Here is an 18219-nt window from a genome sequence, read left to right as displayed (position 1 = left end):
GGTCCTCAAGGTTGTTTGAGTACATACCATTTCTTTGTGATATCATGTTATGGCTTTGTTATTTTTACTTGAAGTAATTTGACAGAATATCAGATATGCACATGTATAAATTCAGATGTAAAATATATTTAAAGCTAAATATCCATATTGATATTGGTAATAACATTAATAGCCAACGTTTATTAAGGACTTAATATGCACTAGACCTCATCTGAAATATTCTCCATATTATCTTATTAGGCATCCTAAAAGCTCTAGAAAGTTGATGTCATTAGTATCCTTATTTCCAGTTGAAGAAATGAAAGCTTACCAAGCATCATGAGTAAACAACTAATGAGTAGGTGTTGGCTTTAACCCACATCTGTCTGTCTAGGGCCTTAACCAATACACTGATCAGCTGCATCCTTTACTGGGCTCTTCCATGCCTCAGAGGTGTCTGTCTGTCCGGGCAGCTTGTCTTCTCTGATCTCCAACGAGGCTTCCCAGCATGTAAAGGAGGAGAGCCCTGATACTTAAGTCAGGATCCCATTACCATAGTGCTAGAAGCTCTTGGAGACATTGCTGAGCTTTGCTCTGTACTTGTGCTGATTTCAAATCTTATTAAGCCAGGAAGTAGTGCCTGGCAAATGGTTTATCCTGCCTTGGCTATTCATGCTTCCCAATTCATTTTTATTGTGCTAATTAAACCTCAAGTGGTATTTCAAGTACAGATTGTTTTTTCCATTATTGAATCTTTGGCCAGCCTATTAATGCTGTAGAATTAACGTGAGTCAGTTGCTTACTCATTTGTGGAAGACTTTACATTTAAAAGATCTAGACTTGGCCAATTTTGCACAGATTCCTTTGGAAACTGCTATGACAGGGTGATACAATTTCTCTATAAATAAAGGAGACTCACTCTTCTCTCACAGATAGACACGTAATTATTTTTTTAATGAACCAAATTCCTAGATTATGGGTATGTATTGGTGTTTATCGTCTGTGCTAAAATGGGTATTACAGTCTGGGAAGGTAGTATATTGTAGTGGTGAACATCTTGATCTTTGAGTTCAGTTCCTAGGTAGTTGGGCAACTTTGGAAGATGTATTTGACTTTTCCAAAACTCACATTCTTTATTAATTAAATGAAGATAAATACTTAACTTCAAGCCTGGTTGTAAGGATTAAATTAAATAAAACAAAAATGTAAAGTACTAGACAAGAGTTTCTGGTTCAGTGAATGCCCCATAAATGTTATTGCTAGTACTATAATTAAGCAGACATTTTTAGAAATGTTAATCATGTAAACTTAAGCTTGAAGGAAAAAATAAACTACATTAGATTTTACAGGGGAGATTAAGATTATAGCATAGCATTCTCTGCTGAGACTCTTTATTTTAACTACTTTTCTGCTTAGAATTTCCACACTTTTAGATACATTTATAGAAGGTGGAAGTTTACACCATCGGTTTATATTCGAGGTGCCAGGAAGGGTGTCACCGAGCTCCATTGGTGGAGTCTGCTGGTGGGGGAGCTCATACCTCAAGAGCAAGCACCATGGCAAGCCCTGGCTCCATGGTTTCTCCAGATTCAGCCAGATAAATCTATAAATACAAGAGAATGGGAGAGGAGTCAACAAAGCTTTATGTTTCTGCAGTTGCAATTGGAAAGTAGATGGATGAGTAGTGACTGACTTAAAGGCTGAGAATGCTGGTTACCAAGTTAGCAATGGGGAAAGCCAAGAGGAAAGTTTGGTGTATATTGCAGAACTACTGCAAGGCTCAGGAAGTAAGAGAACAGGTAACACCAAACACAGGAGAGTGGTTGAAAGATTTTTGTTCCATACATCTCAGGTGTAAAAACTGGAAGTGTGTTCTATAAAGAGGATAAAACAAAGGCCAAGAGGAATTCCAGGTAGAGCTGAGGTTGTGAGAGCCATAGAGAGAATGATGGATTTACATACAACTGAGTTTTGACACAGGTATCCTCCAATTTTTGGAAGTTTTCTTTACACCACTTCGCTTTTCTGAAAGAAATCAGAAGAGGATTTTTGCTTATCCTAAAAAAGGTGAAAAGCAAAAATAGCATTCAGCATTTATTTTACATGGAGCTGTTTAGAGGAAGCGCACATCCCAAGCAGTGAGGGGGCACCACTAAGCTCCTTCCTGGGAACTACACTCAGCATCTCATCATCACGCCACCATAGCTTTGACTGTCTGTGAGAATCTGTGCTTTATCTTGATTTATTTTGTGCATCTGTTAGAAGGAGGTGTCCTGAGGTAATTACTTCTTTACTTTATGTCATTTCGTCAAAAAACTTTCATAGGAACGTTCTGTGTTCTGATAGCCAGGAAAACCTGTGTTTCCAGCCTTCTTCCTCTTCCAAACAGTACACTGGAAGAGAATTATCTGAATAATTTGATCAATCCCATCCCCCAAAGGATTTAATGATACTGACACCAGGTGGTACCCATTATAGAGGCCAGTAATACTGCCCTAGTGATGCTGACAGTTAATAAATGTGCAATGCTTCTATTACCCCATTCTTAAAGATGAAAGAACAGGGACTTCCCTGGTGGTGGAGTGGTTAACACTCTGCGCTCCCAATGCAGGGGGCCTGGGTTCGATCCCTGGTCAGGGAACTAGATCCCACAGGCATGCCGCAACTAAGAGTTCACATGCCACAACTAAGGATCCAGTGACCCCCAACTAAGGAGCCCACCTGCTGCAACTAAGACCCAGCGCAACCACATAAATAAATAAATAAAATAAAATCTACATTAAAAAAAAATTAGGGCTTCCCTGGTGGTGCAGTGGTTGAGAGTCCACCTGCCGATGCAGGGGACACAGGTTCGTGCTCTGGTCCGGGAAGATCCCACATGCCACGGAGCGGCTGGGCCCGTGAGCCTGCACGTCCGGAGCCTGTGCTCTGCAATGGGAGAGGCCACAACAGTGAGAGGCCCGCGTACCACAAAAAAAAAAAAAAAAAAAAAAAATTAAAGAATAGCCAAGGATCACCAACTGTTTGAGAAAAGCCTATAATATGAAAGACAAACACAAAACAGAGAGAAAGAAAAAAAATTGCAGAAACAAACTTGATATAGACAGAAGAAAAATTCATAAGAAATTATAATTAATATTTCATATAGATTAGAGATCAGCAGAGATATTGCATCCATGAAACAAACACATGGTGTTAAAAAAATAGAAGACCATTCAGGAACAACAACAAAAAGCCTTGGAGAAACTAAAAGTATGACAGAAATAGAGCAAATAGACAAAAAGATGGAAAATAGGAGAGAAAAGATTGAAAATGATAGGCCACCCAGAAGGTCCAGCCTCCAAATAATAGGAGAGCTAAGTGGTGAGAGAAAACATTACATCATAGTTGAATTGGCATCATTTTTTTCCCCTTTCATAGTGGTACATATCACAGTGCTGTGTCCTATAATTAAAGCTGTCTTAAATTTGATAAAATATGATAACTATTACACACAATGGTTCAGCTGTCTGTAGAGTTTATGTATTTATAGTAAACTTTATTGTACATTTAGACAAAAAAACTTCATAGCAGATGGTAAGATATGAAGACAGAATAGTGTGAGTGTGGTATGGGCATGTGGGGAGAGCTGGCTTTCTGTGTGAACATGAGCCTAGTTCTCACCTTCCAGGGTGAGAGGTCAGTAGATAATGTTAAAACAGAAAAAACAAGAAGTAGCAATATAAGCATGATATTTAGTGATATAGAGATCAATACCCAAAAAAGTTAAAAGAGGTGAAATGAGTGCTTCTGGGGATAGGAAATAGTGCCACATGGGTACTGTTTTTCACATAGTAGTTTGAATATTTTTGTTTCTTTTTTTCCCCTGGGTTTGTAGTTGTTTTTATATTTTCTCAGTTTTATTGATATATAACTGACATACAGTACTGTATAAGTTTAAGGTGTATAGCATAATTATTTGACTTACATACATCATGAAATTATCACAATAGGTTTAGTGAATATCCATCATCTCATATTGATACAAAATTAAAGAAATGGAAAGAAGTTTTCCCTGTGTTGTACATTATATCTCTAATATTTACTTACAACTGGAAGTCTGAACCTTTTGACTACCTTCATCTATATTCCTCTCCTTCCATCCCCCCAACCTCTGGTAGCAACAAATCTGATCTCTTTTTCTATGAGTTTGCTTGTTTGTTTGTTTGTTTTTGAAGTATAACTGACCTACAACACTCAGTTTCAGGTACACAACATAGTGATTCAGTATTCTGTACATTTCAAAATGATCACCATGCTAAGCCTAGTTATGATATGTCACCGTACAAAGATATTACATAGTTATTGACTATATTCCCCACTGTACATTTCATACCTGTGTGTATTTTGCAACTGGAATTTTGTATCTCTTAATCTCCCTCACTCATTTCTTTCCTCACCCCACCCCTCTCCCCTCTGGCAACTACCTGATTGATCTCTGTACCTGTAACTCTGTTTCTGTTTTGATATGTTTGTTAATTTGTTTTGGTTTTTAGGTTCCACCTATAAGAGAAATTATATGGTATTAGTCTTTCTCTATCTTCTTATTTCATTTAGCATAATATTCTCTAGGTCCATCCATGTTGTTGCAAATGGCAAGATTTCATTCTTTTTTATGGCTAATATTCCACTGAATATATACACCACATCTTCTTTATCCGTTCATCCACTGATGGGAACTTAGGTTGCTTCCATATCTTGGCTATTGTAAATAAGGCTGAAATGAACATGGGAGTGCAGGTATTTTTTCTGATTAGTGTTTTTGTTTTCTTTTGATAAATACCCAGGAGTGGAGTTGCTGGATAATATGTAGTTCTATTTTTAATTTTTTGAGGACTCTCCATACTGTTTTCCATAATGACTGTATCAATTTGCATTCCCACCACCAGTGCATGAGGTTTCCCTTTTCTCCACATCCTTGCCAACACTTGTCATTTGTTGTCTTTTTGATAATAGCCATTTTGAAAGGTGTGAGGTGATATCTCAGGGTGTTTTGGTTTGCACCCTAATGATTAGTGATGTTGAGCCACTTTTCATGTGCCTGCTGGCTATCTGTATGTCTTCTTTGGAAAACTGTTTATTTAGATCCTCTGTCCATTTTTTAATTGATTTTTTTTAGTGTGGAGTTGAATGAGTTCTTTGTATACTTTGCATATTAACTCCTTATCAGATATATAGTTTGCAAATATTTATCCCGTTCAGTAGGCAGCCTTTTCATTTTGTTGATAGTTGCCTTTGCTGTGCAAAAGTTTTTTAAGTTGGTTGTAGTTACATTTGTTTATTTTTGCTTTTTCCCCACTTTTCTGAGGAGACGTATCCAAAACCCATTACTAAGACCAATGTCAAAGATTATACTGCTTATGCTTCCTTCTGGAAGTTTTATGGTTTCAGGTCCTACATTTAAGTATTTAATCCATTTTGAACTTATTTTTGTTCATGGTATGAGAAAGTAGTCCAGCTTTGATTCTTTTGCATGTAGCTGTCCAGTTCTCTGAATATCATTTTTTGAAGTGGCTGTCTTTACTGCATTATATATTCTTGCCTCCTTTGTAGTAGATTAACTGCTCATATAAGTGTGGATTCATTCCTGGGCTCTCTATTCAGTTCCATTGATCTATGTTTCTGTTTTGGTGCCAGTACCATACTCTTTTGATTACTGTAACTTTGTAGTATAGTTTGAAATCAGGGGGCATGATACCTCCAGCTTTGTTCTTCTTTCTCAAGATTATTTTGGCTATTTGGGATCCTTTGTATTTCCATAAGGATTTTAGAATTATATGTTATAGTTCTGTGAAAAAAACATTTGTATTTTGATAGGGATTGCACTGAATCTGTAGATTACCTTGGGTAGTATGGTCATTTTAGCAATATTAATTCTTCAAATTCATGAGCACCATACATCTTTGCATCTGTTGGTGGTACCTTCAATTTCTTTCATCAGTGTCTTATGGTTTTCCAAGTACAGGTTTTTTACCTCCTTAGTTAGATTTATTTTTAGGTATTTTATTATTTTGATGCAATTGTAAATGGAATTTTTTCTTAGTTTCTTTTTCTGATAGTTCATTGTTAATGTATAGAAATGCGACAGATTTCTGTATATTAATTTTGTATCCTGCAACTTTATCAGATTCATTGATGAGCTCTACTAGTCTTTTGGTGGTATCTTTAGGATTTTCTACGTATAGTATCATACATCTTCAAACAGTGACAGTTCTACTTCTTCTTTTTCAATTTGGATATATTTTATTTATTTTCCTTGTCTGATTGCTGTGGCTAGGGCTTCCAATACTATGTTGAATAAAAGTGGCGAGAGTGGGCATCATTCTGTTGTTCCTGATCTTAGAGGTAGTTTGAGTGTTTTATATAACAAGTTTTGTAGAATTATAGACTTTTTAAACTATGTGACTATGTATTTTGATTAAAAAATGCATATTCTGAAAAAGTCACCTAGATCATAACACTGGCTTCAAGGAGATTTTTTAAAAAATAAACCCATTTCTTATATCTTGCCATGGCATGCTTCTTACATTGGGAAGCTTAATTGTCATGGAAGTTGTCATCAGATATTAGAGCTAGAAAATTTTAGAGCTAGATCTTCTAATTGAACAGTGTAATTTTACAGAGAAGAAAACACATTGAGAGAGGAGAAATGACTCACCCAAAGTCACACAGTACATTCCAGATTTAGGGTCTAGGGTTCCTGACTCCTGACCCAGTGTTCATTCCGGTTAACTGCACTGCCTTTTGATCATTTGAATACACTTCATTGCCCTGTTCAACTCAGAGTATTAGGGGGCTGTTTGAAACCCCGTGAAATATATAACATTGCTCTCTATTGGATGCTAGCAGGAAGGAAGGGTTCTGAAGCAGTCACACCAGCCACTGAAAGCCAGATCTTATTGGGAAGTCCTCTATCAATGGTGGGAATACCATGAGACATATACTGTATAAGTCTTGCTATAGTGTAGTTTCAGTAATAAATAATAATGGCTTTGTCAGTAAGGACTGCATTGTAAGAGAAGGATTTATGCATAGTATGGTGAAGATGATGGGTCATATACCACTAGGTGGGCAGATTAATTGCAGTTTCATGGCCGTTGAAGATGAATTGCCTTTTCTGACCTCTGGGTTCCTCCTGAGGGTTATAGTTCCATGGAACACAGCTGTTGGGGTGAATATAGTCCTAAGCAGAGTTTCTGATACCAAGGGAGGGGCTTGCTTGACTGGCAGGATGTGATGTATTCTGACACCCACCTTCATGTTAAAAATACTGTGATTAAAAGCAGTATAAACCTCTAAATGGTGTAATAGTTTAATGAAGTGATAGCATTAATAAAGAAGAGCTGGCTTTTGAAATATCAAAGTATAAAAATGATGCTGCCCTGAAATATTAAGAAATGTTTATAAGCATCAGAATTTCATCCTATAACAAATACTTTCTCAGGGCTTTTCCAAAAAAGAACTTTTCATTGGAATAATGATCCATATAACTTTTTTCATCATATCATAGATAGGGTGACCAATTTTACCTATAATATTTAACTATGATTTATATAACTTTGAAACATTCTAATGCTGTTATGGTTCAAGCTTCATGTCTTTGAAAAATGCTTTGAAACCGACTTTCACAGTTGGATTCTTTCAAAATGTAGGTCTGATTTTTAAACCTATATTTCAAAATCATAGTTTGTCTCTTTCAAAATCTAGTTCTGGTAGTGAGTTAGATTTATGAGTTATTTAATGCAAAAATGGATTTATGCAAAAATTGTAGATGCCTCCCACCCTTTTGTCCTTGACTATAAAAAATGGAAGAGAGGAAACTGAGGGAAAAGTAAGATGATCTACAGATAAAATGACTATTTATGTGCAAACAACTGGATTGATAACTGTAAAACAGAACAAGAGCTAGAAGACATAGCTCTATAAACTAGTGGGGTTTTAAAAAATAAAAGGTTACTCTGCAATGATATTTTTAAGAAATGTGCAAAATTTATTTTCAGATCTCAACACTTATCTTTTAGTTCACATCAAATCTGTAAAGCTCATCAATCTGGCACTTTTTCAGATCAACATAAATCAGTCTCAGAAAGTAAATAATTATTGAGTTTAAAGCAGAAAGAGTTTTCAACTTGTTGCTGTTATTTTGATAATGCATCTAACTATCTGTATATGTCTTCCTTTACTTTCCTTGCTGCACAGGTTTGCCATCAGCAAATTTGGCTGCACCTAACCTCACTGTGGAGGAGGGAAAGTCTATCACATTAACTTGTAGTGTTGCAGGCGATCCAGTTCCGAATTTATACTGGGATGTTGGTAATCTGGTTTCCAAGCATATGGTAAGGCTTGTGTTTGACTGTGCGTTCATAGAGATGAGAGTGTCTCAGAACTTGAGATTGTATTAACCTAGTGAAAATCACTTACTATTTTATAGGGCCACGTAGATTTACAATGAGTTTTTGCTGTGCATTTACTTTCTATCTATTCTTACTTAACAAAGACTAATGCAGGTTGCATTTTAGTTATTTATACCCCATAGATTGGAAAGTCTGTTGGTCTCTAGTAAGCTTTTTATGTCACTGTGAGCAAGGTGAGTGACTCCCCTTGTGGTCTTTTCCCTCGGAGGAAAGTAGGTAGGAATTCAAGGATTAAATCAACTTCACACATTAAATAATTGCAATCTAGAGAAATAGAATAGCTTCTGATTTACTCCTTTGCCTAAGCCTGATTAGGCTAGAAACTTTTTTCTAATGTTATAGATGATTTTCTGCAGTTAGGGGAAGAAACCCCAAATCTTGTTACTTTGGGTTCAGTCCTAACCAAGATTATTTTTGTCTGTTAATTCATTTGTAGAATGAAACAAGCCACACACAGGGCTCCTTAAGGATAACTAACATTTCATCTGATGACAGTGGAAAGCAAATCTCTTGTGTGGCAGAAAATCTTGTAGGAGAAGATCAAGATTCTGTCAACCTCACTGTACATTGTACGTAATCAGATCGGCATGTGTTTTTAATAGCAGATGATTGTGGACACACCTACATTTGTGGTTGGGCCACTCTGGGTGCTGCTTTAGTGCATTAAAAAAGTATGTGCAGTGTTTTGTGTATCCTTAATTAAGAAATATTATCAGCCCCTGTCACTTGTCCTATTTCTTCTAATCTCTCTTGTTCATGCGTTATCTTTAAGCTTCTTTTTCGAGTTTAAGCGTGTCCTCTTGTGCCTTCCCCTGTCTTGTCTTGATAGAACATATTTTGAGCTGGTTATCCTCTTTTTGTTAATAAGTTGTAGTTTAAATTCTGATAAACCAGTTTCTAAATTTTTTTTTCTCTGTAAAAACAATATGAACCTTTAAAGTTGTGATACCTAAAGTACTGAGCTGGCTGTTCACAAACACCTAATTATACTGTTGATACAAAAAAAATACCCCATTTATTTGACATCAAGCTTCTGTGAGGAATTGGAGGAGTCCTACTTAAATGACTGAAAATTATTATTATCACGTGCAAAAAAACTTTTATAACTGTTTTAAATTTCTCTCTATTGAAGACATATGATATTAATGTTTCTTAAGCATATGTGCATTATTTTCCAGTATTATAAGCAATATAACCTATAACTTAACATTCCAGATTGTTGCATTCAGTGTGAACGGTGTACTTATTCAGTAAAAAATACATAATCTTCACATGAGTGGAAATTCTGAGCTGCCATGGTATAAAGTAACGAGGTTTTACTCTGTTTGGATTAGGATTTGGATGAGAAAAATACGAGTGTGCATGTGTGTAAGTATGAATATGCATTACACACATGTAGGCACAAGGTTTGATACACTGGTTAACATTCACTTATAACACACATTCCGTATGTGATTGTTGGAGTGAATGATTGAAATCACCAACCTTTTGTCACTGTCGGTACTACCTCGACGCCCAGAAGGTCCTGGACTCATAATTTCTCATCATTTTGACCCACATGGAAGCTTGAAGTCAATGTCATCCCCAAACACATGCAACCAGTTTCCAACTTTATGTCCTTAAGTCAACACCTCACATAAAGCTCATTTGAGCGTGGTGACAGGAAAAAGTGAGGCCTAGGCATGGGCACCTGGGCTGGTAGGAGGAAGGTAAGTATTGTCCCTGCCCCATCGTGGTCCTTGTGTTTGTAACACAGACCTATAAGTAAGGGCACTCCAATTCAAATTTTTCTCAGTTTAGGTTAATATCTATGTAGTCTCCATGGTCTGGAGAATTGGCCTTGTCTATCAAAGTTTAGATAACAAGTAGAAGGAATAAGTGATAAAACATATTAGCAACTGAGACATCCTTTGCAGTGATCCCACTCAGAATGTATTTGTTAGCAGGCTATGATTTCCCCCGCTTCGTGTGATGAACGTATACAACCAGGAAGCAGTGCATGAGGGGAAGGGCTACTGGATTAGGTATTAGGAGATCTGGATTCCTGTTCCAGATTTTCCTCACTCAGTAACCTTGACCAAGTCACTTAACCTTATTGCACTTGGGTTTCTTCATCTGAAAAATGATGCTATTAGGCCTCAAAGATCTCTTCCAGTCCTTGATTTTATAATTATCAAAGTCAGACCACATAAAAATAAACAATTATGAGGGATTTTAAATAGCTTCACTCAGGATAAGTACTCTGTTTAAAGATGCTACTTGATAATGTTTATTTCCCCTGAGAATAAGGTGCTTTATACTTCAGGTTAAAATAATCTCTAGTTTGTTTGTTCAGGCTTAGATAGGACCTCAGACATTTAAAGGATCAAAACTTTGATATCTCCAATTCCAGCAAAAATGGGCTGTACTGTAATGAAAAGTAGTGCTTTTTTTTTTTTTTTTTTTTTTTTTTTTTGCGGTACGCGGGCCTCTCACTGTTGTGGCCTCTCCCGCTACGGAGCACAGGCTCCGGACGCGCAAGCTCAGCGGCCATGGCTCACGGACCCAGCCGCTCCGCGGCATGTGGGATCTTCCCGGACCGGGGCACGAACCCGTGTCCCCTTCATCGGCAGGCGGACTCTCAACCACTGCACCACCAGGGAAGCCCCGAAAAGTAGTGCTTTTAAAGAGAGTTTCCTATTGACCATCGGCGAAAAATATTATCAATTTATCAGACTTTATAATAGTCAATCAACATCGATAGCAACATTCATTGCATTGACCAGTTTTATTTGTTTTAGAAAAGTTATGCAAGATCAGGGCTTCAGGCAAGATTTGCAAAGTCATTTTTGTCGTTATTTGTATTATTAAATGAAGTTCTGTAAAAATAGTAGTCCTCAATGTTTTGGTGATTAATCTCCATAGTATCAAAGGCATATATATTAGAAACCAAAGTCAACTTCAAATGAATGCTTTCCACTGTCAGAAATCTCAGGGATCTGTTTGGAGTTGGTTCTCACACCGAATAGATGTGAAAATGACTACAATGCATGGGCTTTAAGCAGAGCAGGGAAAGGAGTCTCTCTGAAGCTCTCTGTAGAAGTTAAATCAACCTTGATGATGATACAAAATATTGATGGATTCCAGAGTTGTGGGTCATGTGTTTTCTTAAACCAAACAATGGTTGAATAAAAATCCCCTATTGATGACACAGAGATCTGGAGATGGGGAGAATTCTGAGCTTTCTGATGCTATTAACTCTCTCTTTTTCAATTTAGTTGCTCCAACTATCACATTTCTCGAATCTCCAACCTCAGACCACCACTGGTGCATTCCATTCACTGTGAAAGGCAACCCCAAACCAGCGCTTCAGTGGTTCTATAATGGGGCAATTTTGAATGAATCCAAATACATCTGTACTAAAATCCATGTTACCAATCACACGGAGTACCACGGCTGCCTCCAGCTGGATAATCCCACTCACATGAATAATGGGGACTACAAGTTAGTAGCCAAGAATGAGTATGGGAAGGATGAGAAACAGATTTCTGCTCACTTCATGGGCTGGCCTGGAATCGATGATGGTGAGTACCTGCTGTTTTTGCATCTGGGGAGAAGATAGCATATATCACTCAATTACTGACAACATCATGCTAAAGCCAAGTCCAGGGGCAGGGATTCATACTCTTTCCATGGAGGTGATAGGGATGAATAACTTTGAACAATATACTGATAAACACACATTATTTTTCTCTTGAGTGTTACATGAGATTTTGTATCCACAATGGCAAAACCCAAACAAATCTGTGAGTGGGTGAACTGTATTTGGTTGGCTCATGAACTATTTAAGATATATTTTCTAGTCCCTTATCCATTTGGGACTCAGAATCCTGCTCTCTCATTCATGGATGAGGAACTACTGTTGTGGAATGTTTTGCTTACCTGGGCTGACTGAGTTGTGGCATCCTTTGATGGGATCCTGAATTGTTTTTCTAGGAGTGGTAAAAGTTCCAATCTGACCAATGGTTTAGGTTGGGAAAAGGATGGCTGGCATCAGGAGTCTGGTACATGGTCAGCAGAAGAATTTCAGTGGGAGCCTCAGTAAAAGCAGGGATGATGTCATGCATTTACCTGCTCCAGTTACTATTGCTCAGTGAAGTATTCTTACTTGCTTGATTGTGTTGCCCAAATACCTGGTACTATTGTAGAGACTGAGCCCTGTGTTTGGATACTGGGACCTGTACATGATTAGAATTCCTCACCATAACAGACCCGAGTTAATCAAAGCCACACAAAAACAGCCTTGCAGAGGGGAAGGGAAAATAGAAACTTGGAGGCCCATGGGGTAGGGGCTGCTGGGGCAGCATGTACTAGTGTGGCTCGCAGGGCAGCCACATGGACAAAGGTGATGGCTGCAAGCCACCTTCACCAAACGAGAATGCAATAATTCTAATTACACAATACATCTTCCTGTTATCCTGGTATTTATTCAACAGCTTTTTAAAATTTATTTATTTTGATTTTAAACTCTTTTTTTTTACATCTTTATTGGAGTATAATTGCTTTACAATGGTGTGTTAGTTTCTGCTTTATAACAAAGTGAATCAGTTATACATATACATATGTTCCCATATCTCTTCCCTCTTGCATCTCCCTCCCTCCCACCCTCCCTATCCCACCCCTCTAGGTGGTCACAAAGCACCGAGTTCATCTCCCTGTGCTATGCGGCTGCTTCCCACTAGCTATCTATTATACGTTTGGTAGTGTATATATGTCCATGCCTCTCTCTCGCTTTGTCACAGCTTACACTTACCCCTCCCCATATCCTCAAGTCCATTCTCTAGTAGGTCTGTGTCTTTATTCCTGTTTTACCCCTAGGTTCTTCATGACATTTTTTTCCCTTAGATTCCATATATATGTGTTAGCATACGGTATTTGTCTTTCTCTTTCTGACTTACTTCACTCTGTATGACAGACCCTAGGTCCATCCACCTCACTACAAATAACTCAATTTCGTTTTTTTTATGGCTAATATTCCATTGTATATATGGGCCACATCTTCTTTATCCATTCATCCGATGATGGACACTTAGGTTGTTTCTATCTCCTGCCTATTGTAAATAGAGCTGCAATGAACGTTGTGTTACATGACTCTTTCTGAATTATGGTTTTCTCAGGGTATATGCCCAGTAGTGGGATTGCTGGGTCATATGGTAGTTCTATTTGTAGTTTTTTAAGGAACCTCCATACTGTTCTCCATAGCTGCTGTGCCAATTCACATTCCCACCAGCAGTGCAAGAGTGTTCCCTTTTCTCCACACCCTCTCCAGCATTTATTGTTTCTAGATTTTTTGATGATGGCCATTCTGACTGGTGTGAGATGATATCTCATTGTAGTTTTGATTTGCATTTCTCTAATGATTAATGATGTTGAGCATTCTTTCTTGTGTTTGTTGGCAGTCTGTATATCTTCTTTGGAGAAATGTCTATTTAGGTATTATGCCCATTGCTGGATTGGGTTGTTTGTTTTTTTGTTATTGAGCTGCATGAGCTGCTTTTAAATTTTGGAGATTAATCCTCTGTCAGTTGCTTCATTTGCAAATATTTTCTCCCATTCTGAGGGTTGTCTTTTGGTCTTGTTTATGGTTTCCTTTGCTGTGCAAAAGCTTTGAAGTTTCATTAGGTCCCATTTATTTATTTTTGTTTTTATTTCCATTTCTCTGGGAGGTGGGTCAAAAAGGATCTTGCTGTGATTTATGTCATAGAGTGTTCTACCTATGTTTTCCTCTAAGAGTTTGATAGTTTCTGGCCCTACATTTAGGTCTTTAATCCATTTTGAGCTTATTTTTGTGTATGGTGTTAAGGAGTGTTCTAATCTCATACTTTTACATGTACCTGTCCAGTTTTCCCAGCACCACTTATTGAAGAGGCTGTCCTTTTTCTACTGTACATTCCTGCCTCCTTTATCACAGATAAGGTGACCATATATGTGTGGGTTTATCACTGGGCTTTCTATCCTGTTCCACTGATCTATATTTCTGTTTTTGTGCCGGTACCATACTGTCTTGATTACTGTAGCTTTGTAGTATAGTCTGAAGTCAGGGAGCCTGATTCCTCCAGCTCCATTTTTCATTCTCAAGATTGCATTGGGTATTTGGGGTCTTTTGTGTTTCCACACAAGTTGTGAAATTTTTTGTTCTAGTTCTGTGAAAAATGCCAGTGGTAGTTTGATAGGAAGTGCATTGAATCTGTAGATTGCTTTGAGTAGTAGAGTCATTTTCACAAAGTTGATTCTTCCAATCTCAGAACATGGTATATCTCTCCATCTATTTGTGTCATCTTTAATTTCTTTCGTCACTGTCTTATAATTTTCTGCATACAGGTCTTTTGTCTCCTTAGGTAGGTTTATTCCTAGGTATTTTATTCTTTTTGTTGCAGTGGTAAATGGGAGAGTTTTCTTGATTTCACTTTCAGATTTTTCATCATTAGTGTATAGGGATGCCAGAGATTTCTGTGCATTAATTTTGTATCCTGCTATTTTACCAAATTCATTGATTAGCTCTAGTAGATTTCTGGTAGCATCTTTAGGATTCTCTATGTATAGTATCATGTCATTTGCAAACAGTGACAGCTTTACTTCTTCTTTTCCGATCTGGATTCCTTTTATTTCATTTTATCTCTGATTGCTTTGGCTAAAACATCCAAAATTATGTTGAATAAGAGTGGTGAGAGTGGGCAACCTTGTCTTGCTCCTGATCTTAGTGGAAATGTTTTCCATTTTTCACCATTGAGGAAGATGTTGGCTGTGGCTTTGTCATATATGGCCTATATTATGTTGAGGAAAGTTCCCTCTTTGCCTACTTTCTGCAGGGTTTTTATCATAAATGGGTGTTGAATTTTGTCGAAAGCTTGTTCTGCATCTATTAAGATGATCATATGGTTTTTCTCCTTCAATTTGTTAATATGTTGTATGACATTGATTGATTTGCATATATTGAAGAATCCTTGCATTCCTGGAATAAACCCCACTTGATCATGGTGTATGATCCTTTTAATGTGCTGTTGGATTCTGTTTGCTAGGATTTTGTTGAGGTTTTTGCATCTATGTTCATCAGTGATATTGGCCTGTAGTTTTCTTTCTTTGTGACATCCTTGTCTGGTTTTGGTATCAAGGTGATGGTGGCCTCGTAGAATGAGTTTGGGAGTGTTCCTCTCTCTGCTATATTTTGGGAGAGTTTGAGAAGGATAGGTGTTAGCTCTTCTCTAAATGTTTGATAGAATTCGCCTGTGAAGCCATCTGATCCTGGGCTTTTGTTTGTTGGAAGATTTTTAATCACAGTTTCAATTTCAGTGCTTGTGATCAGTCTGTTCATATTTTCTGTTTCTTCCTGCTTCAGTCTTGGCAGGTTATGCATTTCTAAGAATTTGTCCATTTCTTCCAGGTTGTCCATTTTATTGGCATAAAGTTGCTTGTAGTAATCTCTCATGATCTTTTGTATTTCTGCAGTGTCAGTTGTTACTTCTCCGTTTTCATTTCTAATTCTATTGATTTGAGTCTTCTCCCTTTTTTTCTTGATGAGTCTGGCTAATGGTTTATCAATTTTGTTTATCTTCTCAAAGAACCAGCTTTTAGTTTTATTGATCTTTGCTACCGTTTCCTTCATTTCTTTTTCATTTATTTCTGATCTGATCTTTATGATTTCTTTCCTTCTGCTAACTTTGGGGGTTTTTTGTTCTTCTTTCTCTAATTGCTTTAGGTGCAAGGTTAGGTTGTTTATTCGAGATGTTCCCTGTTTCTTAAGGTAGGATTGTATTGCTATAAACTTCCTTCTTAGAACTGCTTTTGCTGCATCCCATAGGTTTTGGTTCATTGTGTCTCCTTTGTCCTTTGTTTCTAGGTATTTTTTTATTTCCTCTTTGATTTCTTCAGTGATCACTTCGTTATTAAGTAGTGTATTGTTTAGCCTCCATGTGTTTGTATTTTTTACAGATCTTTTCCTGTAATTGATATGTAGTCTCATAGCATTGTTGTCGAAAAAGACACTTGATAAAATTTCAATTTTCTTAAAATTACCAAAGCTTGATTTCTGATCCAAGATATGATCTATCCTGGAGAATGTTCCATGAGCACTTGAGAAAAATGTGTATTCTTTTGTTTTGGGATGGAATGTCCTATAAATATCAGTTAAGTCCATTTTGTTTAATGTATCATTTGAAGCTTGTGTTTCCTTATTTATTTTCATTTTGGATGATCTGTCCATTGGTGAAAATGGGGTGTTAAAGTCCCCTACTATGAATGTGTTACTGTCGATTTCCCCTTTTATGGCTGTTAGTATTTGCCTTATGTATTGATATGCTCCTATGTTGGGTGCATAAATATTTGCAATTGTTATATCTTCTTCTTGGATCAATCCCTTGATCATTAGGTAGTGCCCTTCTTTGTCTCTTCTAATAGTCTTTATTTTAAAGTCTATTTTGTCTAATATGAGCATTGCTACTGCAGCTTTCTTTTGGTTTCCATTTGCATGGAATATCTTTTTCCATTCCCTCACTTTCAGTCTGTATGTGTCTCTACGTCTGAAGTGGGTCTCTTGTAGAGAGCATATATATGGGTCTTGTTTTTGTGTCCATTCAGACAGTTTGTGTCTTTTGGTGGAAGCATTTAATCCATTTACATTTAACGTTATTATCGATATGTATTTTCCTATTCCCATTTTCTTAATTGTTTTGGGTTTGTTATTGTAAGTCTTTTCCTTCTCTTGTGTTTCTTGCCTAGAGAAGTTCCTTTAGCATTTGTTGTAAAGCTGGTTTGGTGGTGCTGAACTCTCTCAGCTTTTGCTTGTCTGTAAACGTTTTAATTTCTCCATCAAATCTGAATGAGATCCTTGCTGGGTAGAGTAATCTTGGTTGCAGGTTTCTCTCCTTCATCACTTTAATTATGTCCTGCCACTCCCTTCTGGCTTGTAGAGTTTCTGCTGAGAGATCAGCTGTTAACCTGATGGGGATTCCCTTGTGTGTTATTTGTTGTTTTTCCCTTGCTGCTTTTAATAAGATTTCTTTGTGTTTAATTTTTGACAGTTTGATTAATATGTGTCTTGGCGTATTTCTTCTTGGATTTATTCTGTATGGGACTCTCTGTGCCTCCTGGACTTGATTAACTATTTCCTTTCCCATATTAGGGAAGTTTTCAACTATAATCTCTTCAAATATTTTCTCAGTCCCTTTCTTTTTCTCTTCTTCTTCTGGAACCCCTATAATTCGAATGTTGGTGTGTTTAATGTTGTCCCAGAGGTGTCTGAGACTGTCCTCAGTTCTTTTCAGTTTTTTTTCTTTATTCTGCTCTGCAGTAGTTATTTCCACTATTTTATCTTCCACCTCACTTATCTGTTCTTCTGCCTCAGTTATTCTTCTATTCATCCCTTCTAGAGTATTTTTAATTTCATTTATTGTGTTGTTCATCGTTGCTTGTTTCATCTTTAGTTCTTCTAGGTCCTTGTTAGATATTTCTTGCATTTTGTCTATTCTATTTCCAAGATTTTTGATCATCTTTACTATCATTATTCTGAATTCTTTTTCAGGTAGACTGCCTATTTCCTCTTCATTTGTTAGGTCTGGTGGGTTTTTATCTTGCTCCTTCATCTGCTGTATGTTTTTCTGTCTTCTCATTTTGCTTATCTTACTGTGTTTGTGGTCTCCTTTTTGCAGGCTGCAGCAGGTTTGTAGCTCCCATTGTTTTTGGTGGCTGTCCCCAGTGGCTAAGGTTGGTTCAGTGGGTTGTGTAGGCTTCCTGGTGGAGGGGACTAGTGCCT

At 37.2% G+C, this 18219-nt stretch overlaps 1 protein-coding gene across 7 annotated transcripts in view; it reads left to right on the top strand.

Annotated features, from left to right (window-relative positions):
- NTRK2 (neurotrophic receptor tyrosine kinase 2) overlaps positions 1-18219 on the top strand; it is a gene marked incomplete at both ends in the record, with an annotated part of 379052 nt that overhangs the window by 52436 nt on the left and 308397 nt on the right. For 6 of the 7 annotated variants that reach the window (XM_079706398.1, XM_079706397.1, XM_079706396.1 and 3 more), the window contains 3 exons: positions 8218-8354; positions 8869-9001; positions 11690-11995. In XM_079706398.1, the coding sequence (XP_079562524.1) occupies positions 8218-8354; positions 8869-9001; positions 11690-11995 (576 nt within the window). The remainder of the gene's footprint in view (positions 1-8217; positions 8355-8868; positions 9002-11689; positions 11996-18219) is intronic. The other variant, XM_079706402.1, reaches the window with a different exon arrangement.

The sequence above is a fragment of the Hyperoodon ampullatus genome, assembly GCF_949752795.1.
Source record: "Hyperoodon ampullatus genome assembly, chromosome: 6".
NCBI lineage: Eukaryota > Metazoa > Chordata > Mammalia > Artiodactyla > Ziphiidae > Hyperoodon > Hyperoodon ampullatus.
The sequence above is the reverse complement of the archived record's forward strand: the minus strand, read 5'-3'. Positions and strand labels throughout refer to the sequence as shown.